Source organism: Spermophilus citellus (genome assembly GCF_964194105.1).
Source record: "Spermophilus citellus genome assembly, chromosome: 1".
Lineage (NCBI taxonomy): Eukaryota > Metazoa > Chordata > Mammalia > Rodentia > Sciuridae > Spermophilus > Spermophilus citellus.
This window is the reverse complement of record NC_138182.1, coordinates 244292880-244315619: the sequence shown is the minus strand read 5'-3', so window position 1 is coordinate 244315619 and position 22740 is coordinate 244292880. Positions and strand designations below refer to the sequence as shown.

The 22740-nt window shown below is 34.3% G+C and overlaps 1 protein-coding gene across 5 annotated transcripts in view; it reads left to right on the top strand.

Moving 5' to 3' along the window:
* DDX4 (DEAD-box helicase 4) overlaps nt 1–11774 on the top strand; it is a gene marked incomplete at both ends in the record, with an annotated part of 51943 nt that extends 40169 nt beyond the window's left edge. For 3 of the 5 annotated variants that reach the window (XM_081309123.1, XM_081309125.1, XM_081309122.1), the window contains 6 exons: nt 223–389; nt 3911–4056; nt 9155–9254; nt 10379–10649; nt 10782–10892; nt 11694–11774. In XM_081309123.1, the coding sequence (XP_081165249.1) occupies nt 223–389; nt 3911–4056; nt 9155–9254; nt 10379–10649; nt 10782–10892; nt 11694–11774 (876 nt within the window). Of the gene's footprint in view, nt 1–222; nt 390–3910; nt 4057–9154; nt 9255–10378; nt 10650–10781; nt 10893–11684 lie in introns of all 5 variants that reach the window. The other 2 variants (XM_081309124.1, XM_081309121.1) reach the window with 1 other exon arrangement.
* Nucleotides 11775–22740: the final 10966 nt, after the last annotated feature.

Below are 22740 nucleotides of genomic sequence, written 5' to 3'. Positions count from 1 at the left end.
CATTTGACTATTTGCATTTTTAAATGATTAAAATTCAGTCTTGCAGTCACAATAGTCATGTTTCAATTGCTTAATAGCTATATATAGCTAGTGGCTAACATGTTAATACAGATAATAGAACTTTCAAGTAATTGTAGAAAGTCCTCTTATTGATAGAGATGTTTTGGTTTAATATAAACTACTATGAATTTTCTGTTCTTACCCTTGAAAATATCCTTAAAGATTGGCCTCAAACAAGTCAAGTATTTAGTTTTGGATGAAGCTGATCGCATGTTGGATATGGGTTTTGGACCAGAAATGAAGAAGTTAATTTCTTGCCCAGGAATGCCATCAAAGGAACAACGTCAAACCCTTTTATTTAGTGCAACTTTTCCAGAAGAAATTCAAAGGTAAGTTTTTTTGTTTTTGTTTTCTGAGTCTTCCATTATTTTACAGATTCTTTAAAGAATTTGTATATACACAGATATCCTATGGAAATAGAAGCAATGTGAATACCATTTTTAGAGATTTTTCTTTAAGATTTTACACAGGTAGTTTAAAAAGTAAATGTATTCCTAGAAAGTTTCCTACATTTTTTTCATTGTTACTTACCTTTATTCCTGATTCTGCTTTAGAATCATATTCTATTGAATGTATGGGGGCTGTGTGTGTGAGAGAGTGTGTGTGTGATGTTGCTGCTGCTACTGGATAGCACCTAGATAGGATTTAATGAGTTCTTAGTAAATGAAGTTATTCTTATTGTACTTTATTTTCAAATCTAAATGGAATTGGGCCTTTGGACATTTCAGACATGAGTTATTGATAGTGTTTGAGAATTATGCTATATACCATGTGGTCTGATGACTTCAGAGATTAGGGTGACACATTCCTGCTAGGATGGCAGCTCTTCTTACCAGCTACGAGTTCGTCCCTTGCTTGGCACAGGGAACCTGAAGTATCCATGCAAAAGCAGGAGGACCCTTGCTGTTTTCTCTAGGAACTATTCTCTTTGGGAACCAAGAACTGTATTCCTGCAGAACCTTGATTAGAAAGAAGGATGGGAAAAAAAAAGAAAGGATGGAAAGCACAGATTTCTTATGTGGATCATTGTGGGAATGATGATAGATCTTGCTTGCATAACTTGGTTCCTAGACTCAAGCCACATGAAGATCTTTGGTTCAGAGGTTACTGTGTCCACGAGGCCCTCTCTTAAAAAAAAATTCTTTCAAGATCACCAGTGAGCTGTTCTTTCTAGATAATTTCAATGTTTTCTCAGCCTGGCAGCTTCTAGGTGGTGCAGTATATAATATGACCTGTGGATCCTAATGTTATAGGCCTGCTTCTTCTTTCCTGTAAAGTTGGCCATCTGATCTGAGAGAATGTTATGTGGGATCCCATGCTAGTGTATCAAACACTTCACAAGCCTTTGATAGTCATGCTTAACTATTTGTTTTACTTATTACATGATAATAAAAATCTGCATGTAAAATTAGAAAGCTTAAAAAATCTAAATCATAAAGCTCTGGGTCAGTTGGCAGGATTTTGTTTCTTAGTGGCACATAAAATAATTTCTTTATGATGGAATTGTATCTTACATCTGAAATAGGTTATCTGATTCCTACCATCAGCTTATAATATTAAGTAGATTGTTGTCTACCTAATTACCAGGTAATATTCCTGCTGCTGCTTTTTAAATTTCCTGTAAAACAGGAAAGTATTAGGATATTGGCTATACCCACAATGACTAATGTGTACTACTTGTTGATATTTTATGAGCCATATTTGATTATTATCCCTGATAAACAAAATAAGATTCCTTGACTTTGCGTTTTCTATATTCTTTGTTTTCTGAGTCTTCCATTACTTTACTGTCTTTTCTTAAATGTTACTGGTTCCCCATTATTCTGCCTAAGATCTTTTTCTCATTTGAATATTCTCTGAACCGTTGTAGTATCCATTCTCTTGGCTTCTACTTCTAATTGTAACTCTCAAGAGCTATTCCCAATATCCATGATCTCTATTCTGAGCTCCAGACTTTAAGATTTAATTTTTTGAAAGTGATTTTTCTCTCACATGAATTGCTAGTTAACTCGTGTTGATGTTCAAAGTTGAACCTATTTTTTTCTTTAACTCCATCTTTCCAGTTTTCTTTATTGGGATTGATGGCATCTTGATCCTTTGAAGCTCTAATCCTTTAAATTGTGGTAATTTCCTCCTCACCTTCTTTTAACTCTGTCCTTCAAAATATTTACTTGAGGGCTGGGGATGTGGCTCAAGCCGTAGCGCGTTTGCCTGGCATGCGTGCGGCCTGGGTTCGATCCTCAGCACCACATACCAGCAAAGATGTTGTGTCCGCCGAGAACTAAAATAAATAAATAAATTCTCTCTCTCTCTCTCTCTCTCTCTCTCTCTCTCTCTCTCTCTCTCTCCCCCTGTCTCTCCCCCTCTCTCTCCCTCTCTCCCTTTAAAAAAAAATATTTACTTGATAGTTCTCTAAAATTGTTCAAGTCTATTAGTTTCCTTTTTATTTCCCACCTTAATTTAGGTCTTTCTCAGTTCCACATTCTTGCTTACTGCTTCATTAGGTCAAGCTTCAAAGACTTTTTAGTGAGTCTTCTAAATATGCTTGCTTCATTCATTTCCTGCCAGTACATCTTGTGAAAAACACTTTGTATACATTTCTTGAAATTAATTAAGTGTTCAGTAAATGTTAACTATTCTAATGTTGAATTATAATGATTTTTAATACATTTATTCTACTTGATGCAAGCACCTCAGAGACAAACATCATTATATTCATCTGTGTGTTCCTAGTACTTTCTACTATGTATACCTGCTGTAGGGCACTCAGTAAATGTTTTAGTAAATGAAAGAATTATGGACAAAGAATTTCAAATGGTTTTTAAGGTTTTGTGCCTGCATGAGAGAGGTGCTTGACTCTTAAAGAAGTTTTGATTTTGTGGTAAGAGAGCTGGTAAGAAGAAAGAAGAGGCAATGGTTTATTAAGATTCCGGATATGCTGAGTTTGAGCTATATTCATGGCATTCTAGGAGACATCTAGAAAGTAAGGAACTTCTATATAGGAGAGAAGAGAACTGAAGATAAACTTGGGCTTTCCCATTTATTTCTAAAAACTCAAGTTTTCTAATTGGCAGTGCCCCTATACCAGTCATATGTATGGATGATTCAAAACAGACCTCAGTTTTTTGTTAATAGTGAATTACTGTGTGTCAGGATATTGATCCTCTCAATCTTTGGAGCAGGCTCACACAGTCTAGTCCTGCCTAGCCCCTATGCCTCTTACCTCATCATATTTTTTTTTTCCTGCTCAACTGTGCAATACAAATTTTATCATTTTCTCTCTCTCTCTCTCTCTCTCTCTCTCTCTCTCTCTCTCTGTGTGTGTGTGTGTGTGTGTGTGTGTAGTAACATAAAAAGCACTGATCTGTAATCTGGTTTGCTCATACTCATTTATTTATAGCAGAGTAGTTTAACAGGTAATATTATCAGAAAACAATTCCTAGCAATGATGTATATAAGAAATAACAAGGGAAGACTATCTTAGTCTTTTTTAATTTTCAATTTTTAATTATAAAATTTCTGCTTGTTAAAGTATGTTTTAGTTCTCACTTTTAATTTTTCTGTACACATTTTATGTAGTTTTATATATGGACTACTTCCAAATCCATTGGAAATTATTGTATCCATAATTTGATACAAACTTATTTGCTAGTAATTATATATTTTTGCAAAATCTTAACATTGTGTCCTGATCTTTGAAAATAGTACTTGGATGACATAAAAAGCCACCTTATCACTGTTATCATCTGCTGTTTAGTAAATATGGAAATAACACTTTCAGGACTTCAGCAAATATGAGCATGAATGGAGGAGTATAAGTAAGCTAAGGAATAATCTTTTGTCTTTCAAGGTTGGCTGGGGAATTTTTAAAGTCGAATTATTTGTTTGTTGCTGTTGGACAAGTGGGTGGAGCATGTAGAGATGTTCAGCAGACCATTCTCCAAGTTGGCCAGTACTCAAAAAGAGAAAAACTTGTCGAAATTCTACGAAACATAGGTATCTTATGTTGATATTTTTTGTTATGATATTGATTTTTAAAAAATGACTAATTTAAAAAAAAAAATTAAAAATGACTAATTTTTAAAAATCATTATAATGTTTGGCATAACTTCTAGTAAGTGTATTTCCTCTTCCTCTAAAACTCTTTTGTAAAAGATTCTATGATTCAGAATTAGAAGTAAATCAGGCTGGAAGATGGCTCAGTGGTAGAGTACTAGAGCTCTGCCTAGCATGTGCAAGGCCTTAAGTTTATTGTGCAATACTGCAAAAAATCATTAATGAAAATGATTAGACATAATTTTTATGACCAAAATAGATTCAGTTAACTGTAGGGTTCAGACATTTGTTTTCTCAAAATTCCATGTGTAAGCCTAATCTACATTCCTAGTTGAGAACATTGGCCTAGAAGATGATAAATTCAAATTAGGAAAGAAGTTTGTAGATAAATAAATATTTTGAATAATAAGTGAAATTGTGAATGTCATTACTGTATTGTTGTATCAGGACTCTTAGCAAATAATTCTATGAAGTTTTCCTATATTTGTTAAGAGTTTTGATGAGTGATTTCTTCTGAAGGTTAAAAACATATTAAGGACAGTGAGGGAATTTACAAATTTCTAGGGAATTCCTGTGAAGTATATACTTTTGAAATAAACATTTTACTTATACTATTTAATTTAGAGAAGCTTTGTGTCTCTTCTGATTTGACAACTCTTATCACACAACTCATACAATAATAATGTATCAGATGTATAATTATTTCAAGCACTCCTTCTTTTATAAGGTGAAATAATAAGTCTTTTGCATGGGCTTTCAGAAATTTTAAAGGTAGATTTCTTTTTTATAAATTTACATTCTGCTCTTAAAAAAGAGTTTTCAGAGAAGAGTTGAACATTCAATTAGTGTAGGATCCATGGGTGTTTGAGAAACAATTTTTGGCTACCAGTTTAATTAAAATGACAATAAGGCATTTAGAAATATACATAGAAGTTAACAACATGGTTGTAAAGAACCCCAACTATTTCATAAGTAGGGGTCTTTTCCTCTCTCTAATCAAAAGACATAATAAAGTCAACAATCTCTACTGTCTAGGCTGATTACAAGGAAAGTAAAGAATAACCTTTCATATTATAAGGTGATAAACAATAAATCAAAGAAGTAATTCCATCCAAATTGAATGAATTTTGCTAAATTTTTATCATTTCATAGCTCTTTTTAGACTCAACTATTATAAATCAAAACAAAGAAAATTCAGTTTCCAAATTTTGTCTTTTATTGTACTACATTTTTAGTATTCTAGAATGTAACACTTTAGAACAAAGCAAGTCTTCCCTAGGTTTCCTAAGATCCTTTAAAGGGGTCTGCAAGGTAAAAATAATTTTAATAGTTATACTAAAAATTATTTAACATTCAGTGTGTTCAAATAAATATTTAAACTTTTCCTTGGATTTTATTTTTAATATGGTAAATACCAAGCATTGTAACTCATATAATAAAAACTCTTTGGGATTCTCAAGAGTGTTTTATGAGTTAAACATTAAACATGGAGACATAGACCAAAATGTTTGATAGTTACCACTTTAGGAAAAACACTTATAAAAAATATTTTTTAGTTGTAGTTGGACACAATACCTTTATTTTATTTATTTATTTGTATATGGTGCTAAGGATCGAACCCAGGGCTTCACGTGTGCTAGGCAAGCGCTCTACCGCTGAACCCATAACCCCAGTCTTAGGAAAAACACTCCCCCCTCTAAAAAAAAAAAAAAAAAAACCACACATAGTTTATATTTTTCTGTCACTATTATTTCTAGTACAGCTCTGACCACTTATATTTTTAACCAAAATATTATCTATTTTACCCTGGGGACAGGGTGCAATATTGAGAGATATCAGATGTCATATGTAAGCATGTCTCTTATTTTAAGTTACCTCAAAATTTTGAAAATCATCTTCAAAATGATGTTTTTCAAAATGTAAATACTGTTGAATATTGAATGCAAATTTATATGTTTAGGCTTCTTTTTTGGGGGTAGATGATACTGGAAATTAAACCCAGTGGTATTCTACCACAGCCTTTTTTAAAATTTTGAGACAAGGTCTCTCTAAGTTTCCCAGGTTGACCTCAAACTTGTGATCCTTTTGTGTTAGCTTCCTGAGTAGCTGGTATTAGAGGCACCACGTACCCAACTTACATGTTTATATTTCTATAAATATAAACATTATGGAGGAGTAATTTTAGTTTGACTGGTAGACCTGTATATGAAAGGAAAATCAAATTCAAATAGACTAAGATGTTTGTTTGATACCTAATATGGTTTAACAGGAGGAAAAAATAGTGTTTTTTAAAACCCAAGTTATTAAAATAGTCTTATTTATTAAAGGATTATGTCAGCGTGGATTCTTTAATGTTTTTTGATTTAGGACTAGGGATATGGCTTGGTGGTAGAGCACTTGTCTCTCATGCTTAAGGCCGTGGGTTCAATTCCAAGCACTGCCCCCCTCCAAAAAAGAGTGTATGTTTGTGTGTGTGTGTGTGTGTGTGTGTGTATGTGTATGTATGTATGTATGTATATATGTATATGTATATATAGTGTTTAAATATCTAATATTTTCCATAATAAGTTTTTTTCAAAAGTTTAATACAATTAGTATATTACAAGTTCAGTTTCTTTATTTTCTGGGAATATTAATATTCTTTATTTTCTGGTAACATATTTTTTATTTCATTCATATCTATAAACCAATCAAAATGGAGCTTCTTTGAGACTTTATAATTTATTACTTAAGTTATTAATACTGTTATAGGATATTGAGATGATTTCAAAGTGATATAAAGCCCTTTTGAATTACAAATACATAAAATACTTATAGCTTTAGTTTTACTACTTCAGTCATATGTCAAGAATTAACATAGAAATACAAAAAAATTATAATCTAGCTTGCCAAAGTGAGAATAATTTTTAGATTTTTTAATTGCTATACCTCACAATAGACAACTAAAGAAGTAGACTTACAAAATGGGTCTTCTGTATTTTTCACCTCACAGAAAATAGATGGTCTCATAAAACTATGTAATCATTGCTGCCACTAATGGAAAATAGCTTATTGTCTAAACTAGAACAAATACAAAATTAGTAGAGAGGAAAAAACTAGAGAAATGGAGTCATCAGAGTTTTATTTATTTTATTTATTGCCATTTGAGATTGACAGTGGGAAGCAAGAAAGGCGATACCAGGTATTAGGGTGCACACCAGTGCTATATGTACCTTGCTCTGTCATGTGAATCAGTTTGGCATTAAGCATCTTGTGGGATGACCTCCAAAACTATTTAAAGATAATTTTTGATAAAACATAAAAATGTTAAACAAATATAAAATAAAATAACTGTGTCTCAAAGATTTAACTTACTACTGTGGGAACAAGTTGCCTTTTTCATTTGTCTGCTTGGTTAATAGGTATCTGAGTATTAGCCTCCAAACCTTTTTTTTTTTTTTTTAAATAACTTGCACTCTTGTCACATCACTTTAATGTTAGTTCCATTCTTCCAGTTGTTCAGGCACAAATTCTTGGAATCATCCTTGATTTATCTCTTTTTTTTCTATTTTTTAAATTATTTTTTTTATTCTAATTTGTTATGTGACAGCAGAATACATTACAATTCATATTACATGTGTAGAGCACAAATTTTCATATCTCCAGTTGTATACAAAGTAGAGTCATACCATTTGTGTCTTCATACACGTGCTTAGGATAATGATGTGCATCTCATTCCACTATCTTTCCTACCCCTGAGTTCCCCCTTCCACTCCCACCTCTTTGCCCTATCTAAGAGTTTGTCTAATCCTCCCATGCTCCTTACACCCCAACCCCATTATGAATCAACATCCTTATCTTGATTTATTTCTTTAATTACACATCTAATCTGTTATCAAAATCCTGTTGGTTCTACTGTCAAAATATATCTAGAACCTATTAACTTCTCAGTTAAAAGTGTTACTTCTACTCAAAACCCAGCGGCTTCCTTTCTCAGAGTAAAAATGTTCTTTCATTGGCCTTCAAGGCCCTTGTATGATGGCCTCCATTACCTCTCTTGAGTTTATCTCCTAGTTTCCTTTAGGCACCCTAAGCCACGTTTTGTCCATTAGTATTCCTTACATATACTAGGCATACTTCTGTCTCATTGCCTTTGTACTTTAACTATTCCCTTTGCCTAGAATGGGCAGGCCATATGAGGGTCTCTTTTGTTTTGTTTTGAGCCTGAGAACACTATTTCAGAGCCTTTTGTACCTGTTCTCACCTCTACCATGAAATGCTCTTTCCTCAGGTATTTGCATAGTTCACCAATCTTTATGTCTTTACTCAGATATCACCTAATTACTCTATCTGAAGTAATCTCTGCATCTTGATTCTGGTGATTCTTTTCAAGATTTAACATGTTTTGCCTCCCCCTAGTAAGAGCAGGAGCTTTATTTCTGTATTACTAACACTTAGAATAGTGATAGGCATCTAATTGGCACTAACTGTTGAATAAATGATTGAATGCAGTGAGCTGATGGGGTAAATGAGAGGGAGAGGGTATGAGCAACAATAAATTCTTTCTTCCATTAAAGGTATAAATTATCATCTTCTCAACATATAGGGATATTGACTGTGTGGAAAATCTGCCCCATACTTGAATTTCTATCAGTTAAATACTTTAAGCTAACAAGTAAATATTTATTAATGAGTTAAGATCTTGGGAAAGGCTGTCATTTAACTTTTTAAATATATAAGATATTTTGGGAAAATGGACAGAGGCAAATTTGAAACTACTAGAAGTTGGCAGGAAGTTATTAGTCTCTAAATCTGTATTTCCTGAGTTGGCCTGGGAAGAGAAAAGGCAAGGTAATTTTTTAAATCCCTAAACTGGGAGAACTTGTCTTTTTGACATTCATCCATTCAAGAAACATTTGACTCCTCTCAAGTACCAGACCTGGATCTGGGTGCTGGTACTTTGGGTTGATGAAATAAAAGTTTCCTGTTCAAACATGCGCCTTTTTTTCTTGTTTTTAATTTTGTAGTTTGAATGTTAATAATTTTGTTATTTTTGTAGGTGATGAAAGAACTATGGTATTTGTTGAAACCAAGAAGAAAGCAGATTTTATTGCAACTTTTCTTTGTCAAGAAAAAATATCAACTACAAGTATTCATGGGTGAGTAATATGATTTCCTAGGAGGAGATGCACTTCTGTTTGAGCAAATTAGTATATATGCAGGCATGGGTCATACAACAATAGTTTGGTCTATGACAGACTGCACGTGTGACAGTGGTTCCTTAAGACTATATTGCCTTGTGGTATTGTCATTTTAGTTTGTGTAATGCGCTTTATGATGTTTGTATAACGCCAAAATAGCCTAATGACACATTCTTGGAATATGTCCCCATTGTCAAGTGATGCAAGACTCAAACTAACACGACGTAATAGGAATTAATAGGTTTGGAATTCAGAATTGTCTTAAGATATACACTGTTATCCCCCATTTATTTCCGCTCGGTGCACAGGAAAGTGTGGTATACCCAAGAGGGCTAAATTATTATTTTTCATCTCCATTCTTAGTTTTCTTAGGAACTAACTGGTGGGAATGAGCAGGTAAAAGGTATGCCTTAGGTTCCTCATCATGAGGAGTGAGAACTTCTCAAGAGATTTCATTTAAAGATCTCTTGGTCTTATGTCTACATTTTTCCTTTGCTAAATCTTTCTGGTTTCAGGTTTTCTTTTGTTTTAATTGGAGTGCTTAAAAATGTCATATCATGGGCTGGGGATAGAATTCACTAAGTGGTAAGCACTTGGTGAGCATGTGGGAGGCCTAGTACCATCAATCCCTAGTACCATCAAAAAAAAAAAGTCATATCACCACAACCTTATTGATGTTTTACTAATAGATCTAAAGTATTAATCACTGAATATGTACAATTCTGAAATTATAGTTTTTTAGTTTATTGAGCAAGCATTCTAACCAAGTAGTTGTATAATTTTTAGCAGAACTAGAAAGCATAGAGATTATTACTAGGTATGATTTGACTTTTGTCATACTTGAGCTTGTATTCTGGCCCTGTGTATTAGCTGTTACCCCCATCTGCAAATGGAAAAATTGTTCCAGTTCAAGGTATTATTGTGAGGAGAAAATAAAATTGGTGGATTGAAAGGAATTAGTATAATACCTTCCTATGTAGGAAGAATATTAAATGCTGACATTTTAATTATTTTAAAAAAATTATATGTTGAATTTTATTTTCTTAAAAGTTGTACTAATACAAGCTTCCTTTTCTTTCAAGTGATCGGGAACAGAGAGAGAGAGAGCAAGCTCTTGGAGATTTTCGCTGTGGAAAGTGCCCTGTTCTTGTTGCTACTTCAGTAGCTGCCAGAGGGCTTGATATTGAAAATGTTCAACATGTTATCAATTTTGATCTTCCTTCTACCATTGATGAATATGTTCATCGAATTGGGCGCACTGGGCGTTGTGGGAATACTGGCAGAGCTATTTCTTTTTTTGATCCTGAGTCAGATAATCATTTAGCACAGCCTCTAGTGAAAGTACTGTCAGATGTAAGTTTTAAAATTATAAAACTGAATGGAAAATGTTCTTATTTTATTTTTAAGATATTTTATGCATATGTGCAAAAAATAGACTTCACCAATCTTTGAGACTTTATGTTGCATATAATATTTTTTTTAAAGGCTCAACAGGATGTACCTGCATGGTTGGAAGAAATTGCCTTTAGTACATATGTTCCTGGCTTCAGTGGTAGTACAAGAGGAAATGTATTTGCATCAGTTGATACTAGAAAGGTTAGTTAAAGGGAATAATTCAGAAATTGGCTTATAGTTGCTCTTTGAAAATATGCTTGCTCTTATTAAGTGAATATAATCAGTAATTGATCTAAACCATTATTTTCATGCCTAAGTGGCAGCAACTTTGTTTCTTTAAAAGTTTATGTACATACATATTTTGGGTTTTAAAGGTGAAGAATTAACTTTCTAAGTTAAAATTCTAATTTCCTCCATTCCTCAGTTTGCTGACATTTTAAATTGTAATTTGGGATTTCCTGAAATTTCTACAGAATTCTTTAATTTCAGAATTTTGAGTACATTATTAAGAAAAAATGTTGGAGCCATGAGGCTGCATGCCTTTCTGATAGGTCAGTTTTTATGCAGCATACCTGTATACAAAAAATATGAACATACAAGTTAAATATTTGTTGATTTGCTAAAGTGTAACACAGGAAGTTTTTCCACTTGCCAAAACCTAGTGACTTAAAAAATTGTCTTGTTGAATTATTCTGTGAAGTTCAGACTTCTGTAACAGTTAAATATAGACCTTTTTGTTCAATAAGAGTGAATGGGGCTGGGGTTGTGGCTCAGTGGTAGAGCACTTGCCTAGCATGGGTTTGATTCTCAGCACTACATATAAATAAATAAAACAACATTGATTGGCAACTAAAAACTAATATTTAAAAAATAAGAGTGAATGAATTCTTTAATTTGGGGCAGATAAGCTGGAAATCTTGAGTCCCTGCCCTCAGTCTGGGTAATATAACTTTAAAACTGTCATAACTTAATATTTCTTTCCTTTTTTTAAAGAATTACCAGGCCAAGAGCACTCTGAATGCAGCAGGGTTTTCATCTTCTTCACAAGCTCCCAATCCAGTAGATGATGAGTCATGGGATTAAAACTAAAAAACATGCTTCAATTCTGTGGTATGGTTTTGATGCACAGAAGAAAATAGTTTTGATTTTTAAATTTTTAACAGAAGTGTGAAACTGACATTTTTGTATTTCCTATCCTTCTGTTCTCATTCCCACCCTTAAAAAAATCCTTATTGACTAGTTGTGTGAAATGCTTAAAGTTACAGTGTTGCAGTTACTGATACAAATGGTGTTAACTGGAAATATTAAAGCATTCTAAATGTCTTGCTTATTTCTAATATATTCTTTGGGGTTTAGACATGTTTTATGTCTAAGTGCTAAGTCTTACTATAGTGTTTATTGCTCCTTCAAGACAAGCAATAGAATATGATGCACTTCTGTTTAAAAAAAAAATATTGAGTCTCATTTCTGCTTGAGCCTTTAAAGCAATAGCATGTCACTATAATGTGATAACATGATTTTCATGAAACAAAAAGTGGAAGACTGAAGCCTTTCAGGGTGATTTTGATTTTAGATCAGCTGTGTGATGCAAATGGTTAGTTTGCAATGTGAACTCTATACTCAGTGGCATAACAAATGTTTGTTTTTATAATATACAGACTTTCCTTGGAGAAACACATTTTCCCTTAAGTTTTCCAATAGCACTTTAAATTTTTCTTTGTTACATGCCACAGTTCTCAACTTTTATATTTTGAAATTTTGTTTTATTGCATCTGTGAAACCAGTGCAGTGAACAAAAAAACCTTACAAGAGTTGGGCATGGTAGTGCACATCTGTAATCCCAGCTACTGAAGGAGGCTGAGGCAGGAGAATCACGAGTTCGAGCCATTCTAGGCAACATAGTGAGACCCCCTCAAAAAAAAAAAAAAAAAAAGCTTATACAAATTAATGTATAAAATGCATTAATATACAAATGTAATGATACTAAGCCTTAGAACTCAAACCCAGTTAACAAAAACAATACTGTTTACTTTTGTCACAATTTTTGATTCATTTTTATAATTAATGAGTGAAAGAACCCTCTTTTTCATTCACCATTATATATTTTGAACTTTATATGCCTAGAGTATAAGTTCTTAATAAGTTAAATGAATGAACCCTAAACATTAAGATATAAAACAAGTGAGGTGTAAATATTGAGACAAAATTATCAGATTTAAGTATTATTGATCTAAACACAATCCAAAGTGACATTCCCAATGTATATCTTGTTATAGGAATTTAGTTATTAATAAGGCATCACATATGGAAAAGAGAGTGTATTCAGGCAGATAGTGTAGAATAACTGGTTAGATGTCTACCCTGTGCCATATTAAAAATTTCATGTGAACTACAAGAAATTCAGACTACAAAATAGAGTTAAAAACCTTTGTATCGGGAAAAAGGTTAAGCTCTGTGGACAGAAATCACAAAGATAACAATTAACAGATTTGATTAAAAGGGATTAATTGCCTATAGAGAAAGAGTGAAAAGTAAACAACATTACTATGATCACAGTTGGTTATTATTGTGTAATTCTTTATATGTGGACATTTAGGAATACTGATAGATGAATGCACAAAAGAACAGGCAACTCAAAGGGAATTTCAGTGAACAAAAATCTGGGAAATATTTCACTCTGTAATCTCACTTCTGGGAAAGACTTAAATAAATAAACATGTTTGCATTGTTATTTGAAACATTTACTGTGTCTTAATTTTCTAATTTGTATTGTATACAAAGAACATTTACAGACCATTCTTCCATTATTATTGTTTCATTTAGTCAAACAGCTTCTTGGTCATAGCCATCCTGCTTGCTTTTTTAGAAGTTTTTGATTTTGCTTGATTTGTCAAATTACCATAAGTAGCATTGCTGAATCAGACATAAAAGTGGAAGGAAGATCATATATAATCCTATCATTATTACATACCAACTGTTAATGTTCCTATGTTCAGTTACTTATTTCTAGGGATAATTTTGAATGCTTTCTTTAAAAATTATCAAAGTAACATCTATGATTAGAAAATAAAATGTGATAAAAGTTTATAATAAAAAGCAATATTTGGATTGGGGTTGTAGCTTAGTGGTAGAGTTCTTGCTTAGCATGTGTGGGGCATTGGGTTTGAACCTCAGCACCACATAAAAATGAATAAATGGTATTGTGTCCATCTACAACTAAAAAAAAATAAAGAGGGCAAAACCATCAGGAAAAAAGTATTATTCTGCCTCTTCTTTTCCAAATTGCTCTCCCACAATCAGCCATTCCTGGCTTCTTCTTGTCCTAAGTACATTTTTTTTCCATCTGTCCTGTTTAGACATCTGTTAATGTTTGATAGGTGAAAATTTAAACTCACCTCACTTCAGAAGTATACTTTGACACTCTTTTCCTTCCCAGCTTTTCTTTTTATACCACATCTGTAACTCTATATTTACATTTTTTATAGCCATAGTCTCTCTTATATCTACAAGTTGATTATAAAATTGAAACTTAGTAGCCAGTTTTTACATTGTATCTATGTACCTATTGCTCACTGGATTTTACAATTAATAGTCTTAATTTTTTCTTTTATCTTTATTGATTTTACAATCTCTGTGTCTATAGGGAGAATGATTATAAGGGTCAGGGTCAAATCTTTAAATTTGGACCATACTCTAAGCAATAATTTGTTTACCCTATAATTTTTCCCCCATAGGAAACATGCCTTTTCCAATATTTTGGCCTTTCTAGGCTCAAAGTTAATTTTCCTTGAAAGATCACAATAAATATTTTTCTTCAATTTTATAATCATGAATAGGCCTTTGTGCTTAAATAGTTTTTCCTAATTTTTCTCTTTTTTGGAACTTTTTTTGAATTTCAGAACTGCTGAACTAATCCTATAATATCTTTTAAGTATTTTTTTCTTTGTTTATTCTTAGGTTCTTCTAGAATTTTTACTCTTCATATTTTTAGCAATTTTGAATATCAGAGCTGTCCCACCCAAAATGTTAAGTAATTAGTGAATATTCTGCTTCATTAGTACTTCTTTAATTCTTGGAATCTAGCTTAAGAAATCATTGTTTTAATTGAGCATGGATGTTTTTGCTATTTGGCATCTGACATCTTAAGCCTTCATAATTTATGTAAGTTATACACACAGGGCTAGCTTAATTCAGTACAAATCAAAGAATTTCTTGGTCATAGTCATCCGGATTGCTTTTTTAAAGTTTTTGATTTTGCTTGATTTGTCAAATTTTTGTGCCTTTCTCCTCATCCCTTAGTATCCTTTTATATATTTAAAATTTCAGGCATAGGTTCAGGTGTGGCTGATAAGGGTTAATTTTTCTTCCTCAAACCCTTTGCAGCCACAAAAGGCCTAACGTACCTACCGCACCTCAGATGAGGAATACCAAGCATATATGAGGGTTTGGGAGTAGTGTTCATGTAGCAGGGCACCTAGTGGGGTAGTGGTTCTGATTTCACTCAGAGTGGATAAACCTACAGACTCTACTGCACCAGACTTGGTTGGGGTCTTGGTTCAAAGAGCAAGAGGTTCTCCTGATTTTATATGAATCAGCATGGATAACATTTCTATACAGCAGAGCAGTATTAGTTTAACCCTCTTGCATTTTCCATAACTTCATATTTATGCTATTTGTATAGGTACTTCTAAATTGGTCCCCTTATTTGTGCAAAGTCAGCTTTTCATTGTTTGTGACCCTGATTGTTTTGTGGTGTTGGGGATTTAATTGTGCTTGCTAAAAAAGAGCTCTTAGTGTTGAGCTACACCCTAAGCCCTTGATGATTTTTTGCCCCTCCCCAAGTTTGTTTTAATTTTTGGTGGCTTAATTTTGTACTTTCATCCTTCATTTATTCTCAGTTTTTGTGTGTGCAGCCCTTGACTGTACAGAATTATTCCCATATTTCTAATAATAACAGAAATAATTTTAAAAGCCACCAGAAGAAAAAAGCTTACTGAAAGTTTTCTCTCTTATTTTGAAACTTGCAACAAAACCTAAAATGTAGGTTTTTCTTTTTTTTGGCCATATAATTTTGATAGATAGGAAAATTGCTCTCCTGAAGCATATCATTCTTACTAGTTAGTGCGGGTATAAGAATGGAACTTAGGTTGCTTGACTGCTTTTTAAATGTATTGAAAACAGGGTACCTATTTACAATTTTGAAGCATCTTCGGAAGTCCTTATTAAAACTTCAACTTGCCTGAGGCTGTTAGTACTTTCTCTCGGGCTTTAGATTCATTCGTCCTGCTCTGAGCCATGCCCTGTGCACCTCTTTTGTGAATATTAGTCCAGAACGCACTTGAGTCGTTTCCCATGGCCATACCCTGAAGGTCCAGCCAGGGAAGAGGCGAGCCTAAGCGGACTAGAAGCTGCGTTCCACTAGGTCCACTGCAGAGTTGTCGGTTTTGCGAAGCTGCTTCCGCCCGCGTTCCCACTTAAAGGAGGCGGCGCCCAGGGGCGGCCCGGACCGGGTGGTCCTTCCACTCCCTGGGCTGGCGGCAGGCGCCTTCACCAGGCAGAGTGGAGGTTGGCCCGGCGGGTTCTAGGGGACTGAGTCCAGCATCCCGGAAGGGGCCTGTGCAGCTGGGAACTCGGGCTGGCTTCATCCAGGTGAGTGGCGCTGTGGGGTGAGGCGCAGCTGAGTTTCGCTGGGCTCTCATTTTAGAATTGCAGTTCCTACTCTTTTGGGATCAAGTAAATTATAGTCCCACGTTTAACATAAAACGATTTGTCAACCTCTCTGAAACTCATTAACAGAGATACCAAAGATTTTGGGGACTGTAGATTGAGCCCTTCTCAGGAGATCGTGTCCCGAGGGATCTCAAGTTGGATAGGATAGAGAGTGATAACCTCAGAGTGTAGGAACATTAACACTGGCTGCTGGAAATTGAAATAAGCAAAGGAGGTTTGTTCTTGGGTTTGGGAGCTGGCGACTCAGGTAAATTCCTTAGACCTTTACCTGAATATTTAGTAGAGCATCTGTATTTACTTTGTGGAATCCTTTGAAAGGTTTTCGTCTCCATCAGTGTTTTCTGGATTTGGAGTCTCCTATTTTTGTGAGATTCTTTTTCGCTATTCATGAACAACAACAACAACAAAAACTTCATAAGACATGAATTTATCCCAAAGGCTTGGATATATTTATTTTGACTTGAATTTTCTTTTTGATTTCCATGTTGGAGAAATAAAAATCCTCAACAGAAATGAAAATACTTTAATTCAAGAACTTTTATATTTTGGAGGATAGGGGTGCTGTATAATAAGGTGAACATGATGCTTCATAATAAGGAACTGGTCAGAGTAGACTTAAAACATGTGGTGCCAGCATGTCAGTGATCAGCTTTAGGCCTTGGTTTGCTTATGCGTAAAAGGAAGACAACTGAATGTTTCCCTGAATCTCCCATCTGATGAAGTCACACAATCCATGCTGTTGTATAAAACATTTTTTAAAGAAGCAGACCTATGTAAGAATGCAGGATATCATAGCTGACTGCTGGTAAAATTGTGTTTTGATGCTCAGATTTTATTCTGGTATTGCATTAGGTACTTTAACAATGTTTAATAGAAGTTAATTCTTAAGAAACAAGTCAGTGGTCACAATTCTGGTATAGTGTTTGAATCTGTATTACAAATACAGTTTGTCCTTGGGATATCGCACAGCATGATTGATGCTTCTTAATTGACCATTTTGGCATCTTACTATATACTCATCAAGTGTTTCATCGGTCCAGTTCCACAACTGTAGATTTATTCATGACAACCCAGGGATCCTAATCAACTGAGGATACTCCCCAATGTGTTCTTGCCAGTTAAATGTTGCAATGCAAGTTCTGATAGTTTCATCCTTAGATGTTTGCTCTTCAGCTGAGGTATTTTATTGGGTTAGTAGTTATCTGAGAAAATTTGGTTCCAATAATTTATTTCAAATCTATTAATGGAATTGCTCTTGCTGTGTCGCAAAGTAAATACTGTCCTTTGGAGTAGAATTTATAGTATATCTGTGCCCAAATAAATAGTTTGCCATAATGAGGATTCTATGAAGAAAATATATTGAGAGAAAGATGCTAATTCTAAAGGTAAGAAGAAACAGACTTCTTTTTTTTTCTTATTGGCATATATAATTCATTAGGAATAAACCTTATTTTTTATGAAATGATTCCAATTGACTAAAGTTCAACTCTATTACTAATTGTGTGATCTTGAGGAGGTTAACTTTATTATTTTTTAATTTGAGATAAAATTTACAGGGGCTGGGAATGTAGCCCAGTGGTAGAAAATTTGCTTAATTAGCTTAAATGAGGTCTTGGGTTCAATCCCCAGCACCACCTCACCACAAAAGAGAAAATAAAATGAAATAAATTTTACAAATAATGAAAGGCTACAAATCTTAAGCGTACTGCTTAAAGTTTTATCTGTATATAGTCTGTATAACCATGTCCCAAATAAAGATATGGAAAAATTTTTTATCACCCTAGACAGTTCCCTTCCTTTTACTCCCTTTGTCTGATTTTTTTTCCACCATAAATTGAATTTGCCTGTTCTTGAACTTCATATAAATAGAGTCATAGACTATGTCCTCTTTTGTGTTTGATTTCTTTTGCTCAACATAATATCTCAGATGATCCGTGTTTTGTGTGTCAATAGTTTTATTGTTGTATATTGATCCTTCATTTGAATATACTACCAATTATTTTTCCAGTCTGTTAATGGGAATTTGGATTTTTTCCAGATGACTATTATGAATAAAGCTGCTATGGATATTCTTGTGCAAGCCTTGGTTAACTTAAGCACTTAATTCTCTTGCATATATCTAGGAGTGGAATTGATCATAAAGTGCTATATTTTAACTTTATTTGAAATAGCTGAGCAGTTTTCCAAAATGGCAGTGACTTTTTTTTTTTTAAAGAGAGAGTGAGAGAGGAGAGAGAGTGAGAGAGAATTTTTAATATTTATTTTTTAGTTCTCGGCGGACACAACATCTTTGTTGGTATGTGGTGCTGAGGATCGAACCCGGGCCGCACACCCAGGCGAGCGCGCTACCGCTTGAGCCACATCCCCAGCCCTGCAGTGACGTTTAATATAGCTGCCAGGATAATAAAATGGTTTCACTTGTTCCACACCTCACCATTGCTTGTTATTGCCAGTGTTGTTAATTCTAGCCATGTGCTGTGGTTTTAATTTATATATTTCCCTGATGATTGGTGGTATTAGGCACCTTTTCATATATGTATTGACTTTTTCTTCACCTGTTTACATGTTTGTGTAGTCACAGTCTTGCACATAATACAGCTGGGAGTAGTAAAAGGATGGCGGGGTAGAGAAAAGATAAAATCAAAAGATGGGGTGTTGCTGCCCAGTGATTATCTGAGACTTGTGAAAATGGCTTGTTGTTTGGCCAAATTTCAGTCCTTTGGGTCACTATTTATATCTTCAGGGTGATGCTTGCTGCATCCCCAAACTTTCGTAGCCTAACAAAGTAGAGGTATATTTTTTGATCACCTAATTGTCTCACAAGGGTATTCTAGTAGATGAGTGACCTCCTTAGTGGTTATTTGGGAATCCAACTCCCTTCCATCCTGTGGCTCTGCAACCTTGATATATGGCTTCTAAGGTCTTTTTTCATTAATCTAGAGAAAGGGAAAGAGTAGGAGTGGGTGGGAGAGTTGGACTTATGAAAGTTTTTATGACTTAGGCAAGGTAATGGCAAATATGTTTTACATTCACTGTTGAGAACTTGGTCACATCAACCATAAGGGAAGCTGGAAAATGTAGCCTTATCTGTGTGCCCAGGAATCTGGGAGTCAGCTGACACACTCTGCCAATGCTGAGGAAATGGGATGTTTTCTAGGACCCTTAAGTGGATTTCTGTATTTGATGGAGTCTTTATCTGCTTCAGATAGCAAGGAATCTGTGTAGATTGCTGAGAGAATCTTAAATAGGACACTTTCTTCTCATGCTGTTAACTACCTGAATATACAATAAGAATCGGAGTGACCATAGAAGTACAAGTAACAATAACGTAATAAATTAATTCCACGATGGCTTAAAATTCTTGGGTGAAAGCTTTTCTTAGAATAGTTTTTATCTTATATCTGCTTATGAAATAAACAGTTTAAGGTAACAAAATTACTTTGTCTTTCATTCATATTCTAGTAAGTTTTGCAACTTTCTAAAATCTTTGTTTTTAATGACTTCACTTATTAGACAACTTCTTATAAGACTATCCATGGAAAAATGCAAAGCTATTTCTTTGACACCTTTCCCTTGAGCTACTGAGATATTACTTATATATTGGAGTTGCCAAGTTGGGATATTGTTATTTTGTGATTTAAATCCTCTATCAATAAGAATCCCTTAAACCCTGTGCTAGCAATCTTTCTAGAAGAAAGATAGAGCTTGCTTCACCATTTCAGATGTCTTATAATTAAGTGGCCCTATATTGTTTACATTTTTTCCTAGGCAAATCATTGTTTTAGGGCAGGTCAATAGAATTACAATGTGAGTCACATATGTAATCAAATATACCAAGTATTGCCATTTAAATATGTAATCAGGAGGAAAAAAAAAAAGGAGAGAATTGAACAACAGCAGGGGAGGTAGAGAGGGAAGATGGGAGGGGAGGGGAGGGGAGGGGGGATAGTAGGGGATAGGAAAGGTAGCAGAATACAACAGTCACTAATATGGCATTATGTAAAAATGTGAATATGTAACAGATGTGATTCTGCAATCTGTATTTGGGGTGAAAATGGGAGTTCAAAACACAATTTGAGTCAAATGTATGAAAGATGATATGAGCTATGTAATGCTTTAAATAATCAATAAAAAATTTTAAAAAAAATAAATATGTAATCAATCTAATAATTATTGAGATATTTGACATTTTTATGTTAAATCTTTGAAATTTGGTGCATATTTTACATTTATACCTCAATTTGGATGCTAAGTTTTCATTAGATATATTTGATCTGCATTTAGATTTTATAAAATGTACAGTTATAAAATAGATTCACAAGTTGTTCTAAATATGCTTAAAAGTTTTCCAATAGCTTAATCAAGTCCCTTTTAAAATTTAGATTAAATAAAATTAAAATTCACATCTATAATCCCAGAAATTTAGGAGGCTGAGGCAGAAGGATCACAAATTCAAGGCCAGATTCAGCAACTTAGTGAGACCTTGTCTCATAAAAAATAAGAAGGGCTGGGGATATAACTGGGTTCAGTCCTCTGTACATGTACAAAAAAAAGTGTGAAGTGCACAGTAGCCACATGTGGCTAGTCAGTACCATGTTGACAATACAACTCAGGAGTGTAGGTGAGTTTACAATGGCTAAACTGTGGAGCCAACCTAGATGTCCTTCAGTGGATGAATGGATAAAAAAATGTGGCATTTATGCACAATGGAATATTACTAAGCACTAAAAAAGAATAAGGTCATGGCATTTGCAGGGAAATGAATGGCATTAGGGAGGACTATGCTAAGTGAAGTTAGCCAATCCCCCCCAAAAATAAATGCCGAATGTTTTCTCTGATATAAGGGGGGTTACTCAAAGTGGGGTAGGGAGGGGAGAGCATTGGAGGAAGATTACCTCTAGATAGAGAATAGGAGTGGGAGGAGGGTAAGGGATGGGGAAGGGGAATAGCAAGGATGGTGGAAGGTGATGGTTATCATTATACAAAACACATGTATGAAGATGTGAAAAAATAAACTCATATTTTTGTAACAACAACAACAAAAAAGTGTAGGTGAGTTTAAACTGTGAGCTCCAGGAAGCAGGGACTTCTGCCTGGTGTTAATAAAGTGCTCAAAAAACATTTGTGGGTTGAAAATATTGCTAAAGTTAGTATTTTTTGGGGGGTGGCGCTGGGGATTAGAACCCAGGGTCTGGTGCATGCAAGGCAAGCACTCTACCAACTGAGCTATATCCCCAGCCCTGCTAATTTATTTTTTGTTGTTGCTGATGGAATTTTATTTTTTTAAACTTGTATGTGGTGTTGAGAATCAAAAACAGTGCCTCACACATGCTAAGCAAGCACTCTACCACTGAGCCACAACCCCAGCCTGCTAAAGCTATTTTTAAATGTTTAAAATTGTCAGCATTGAAGGAAGTGCTTAATAAATAAGCTAGTTTCATTGAATCTAAAGGGAAGTCAGATTTCCAAAATTAAGCTTTTATTTCCCAAACTTATTTATTCCTAGTGAGTATTTGGAGTGCAACTGTTTAGACCAAAATGATTATACCATTTTTGGGAATACCTTTTCTAGTCCAAAGGTTGGTAATTCTGGTCAATTTTCCTATTTAATCACCACATAATGGACCAGCTAAACAATGTTGTGGGTAGTTAAGTTGTACATTCTGAAATCCATTGTTTGGACTTGGGGAATATAAATAAAGGGATAATGAATATTGTCAAAACAAGGCTGAAATTCTGAAAAATAATCATACATCCTATTCCACATCAGTTTCATAGTTTTGTAGGAGCATATTGCCATTTATCCTAGCTGGAGGCCTAATGCTGGGTTCACAATATTTTATTCACTCAGATCACTTAATATAATTTCACTCTATAAGTTCTTTTAAAAAAATTTTTGTAGTTGTAGATGGATAGAATACCTTTATTTCATTTGTTGATTTTTATGTGGTGCTGAGGATCAAACCCGGTGCCTCATGCATGCTAGGCAAGTGCTCTGCTGCTGAGCTACAGCCCCAGCCCACTCTATAGGTTCTTAATCAAGGAAATGACAATCCTTAATGCTAGGCACTGCAATAGACATAATCAATTCACAGCAAACAATTCTAGATTAATTCTAAGCACATACTTAATCATGATAGGCTCATGATAGATATTCCCTTTGCATGCTAAGCTCAAGTCTCAGATCAAAAGTCTCAAGTCTTAGGCTTTAAGTCTAGCAGATGAACACTCACACAGACCGTGGTGATCAGATCAGGAACCAAGACAGGCTTCTCCTGGGGCGGAGCTGACAGCTGGTTGAGGAGAGGGTTGTAGGGAG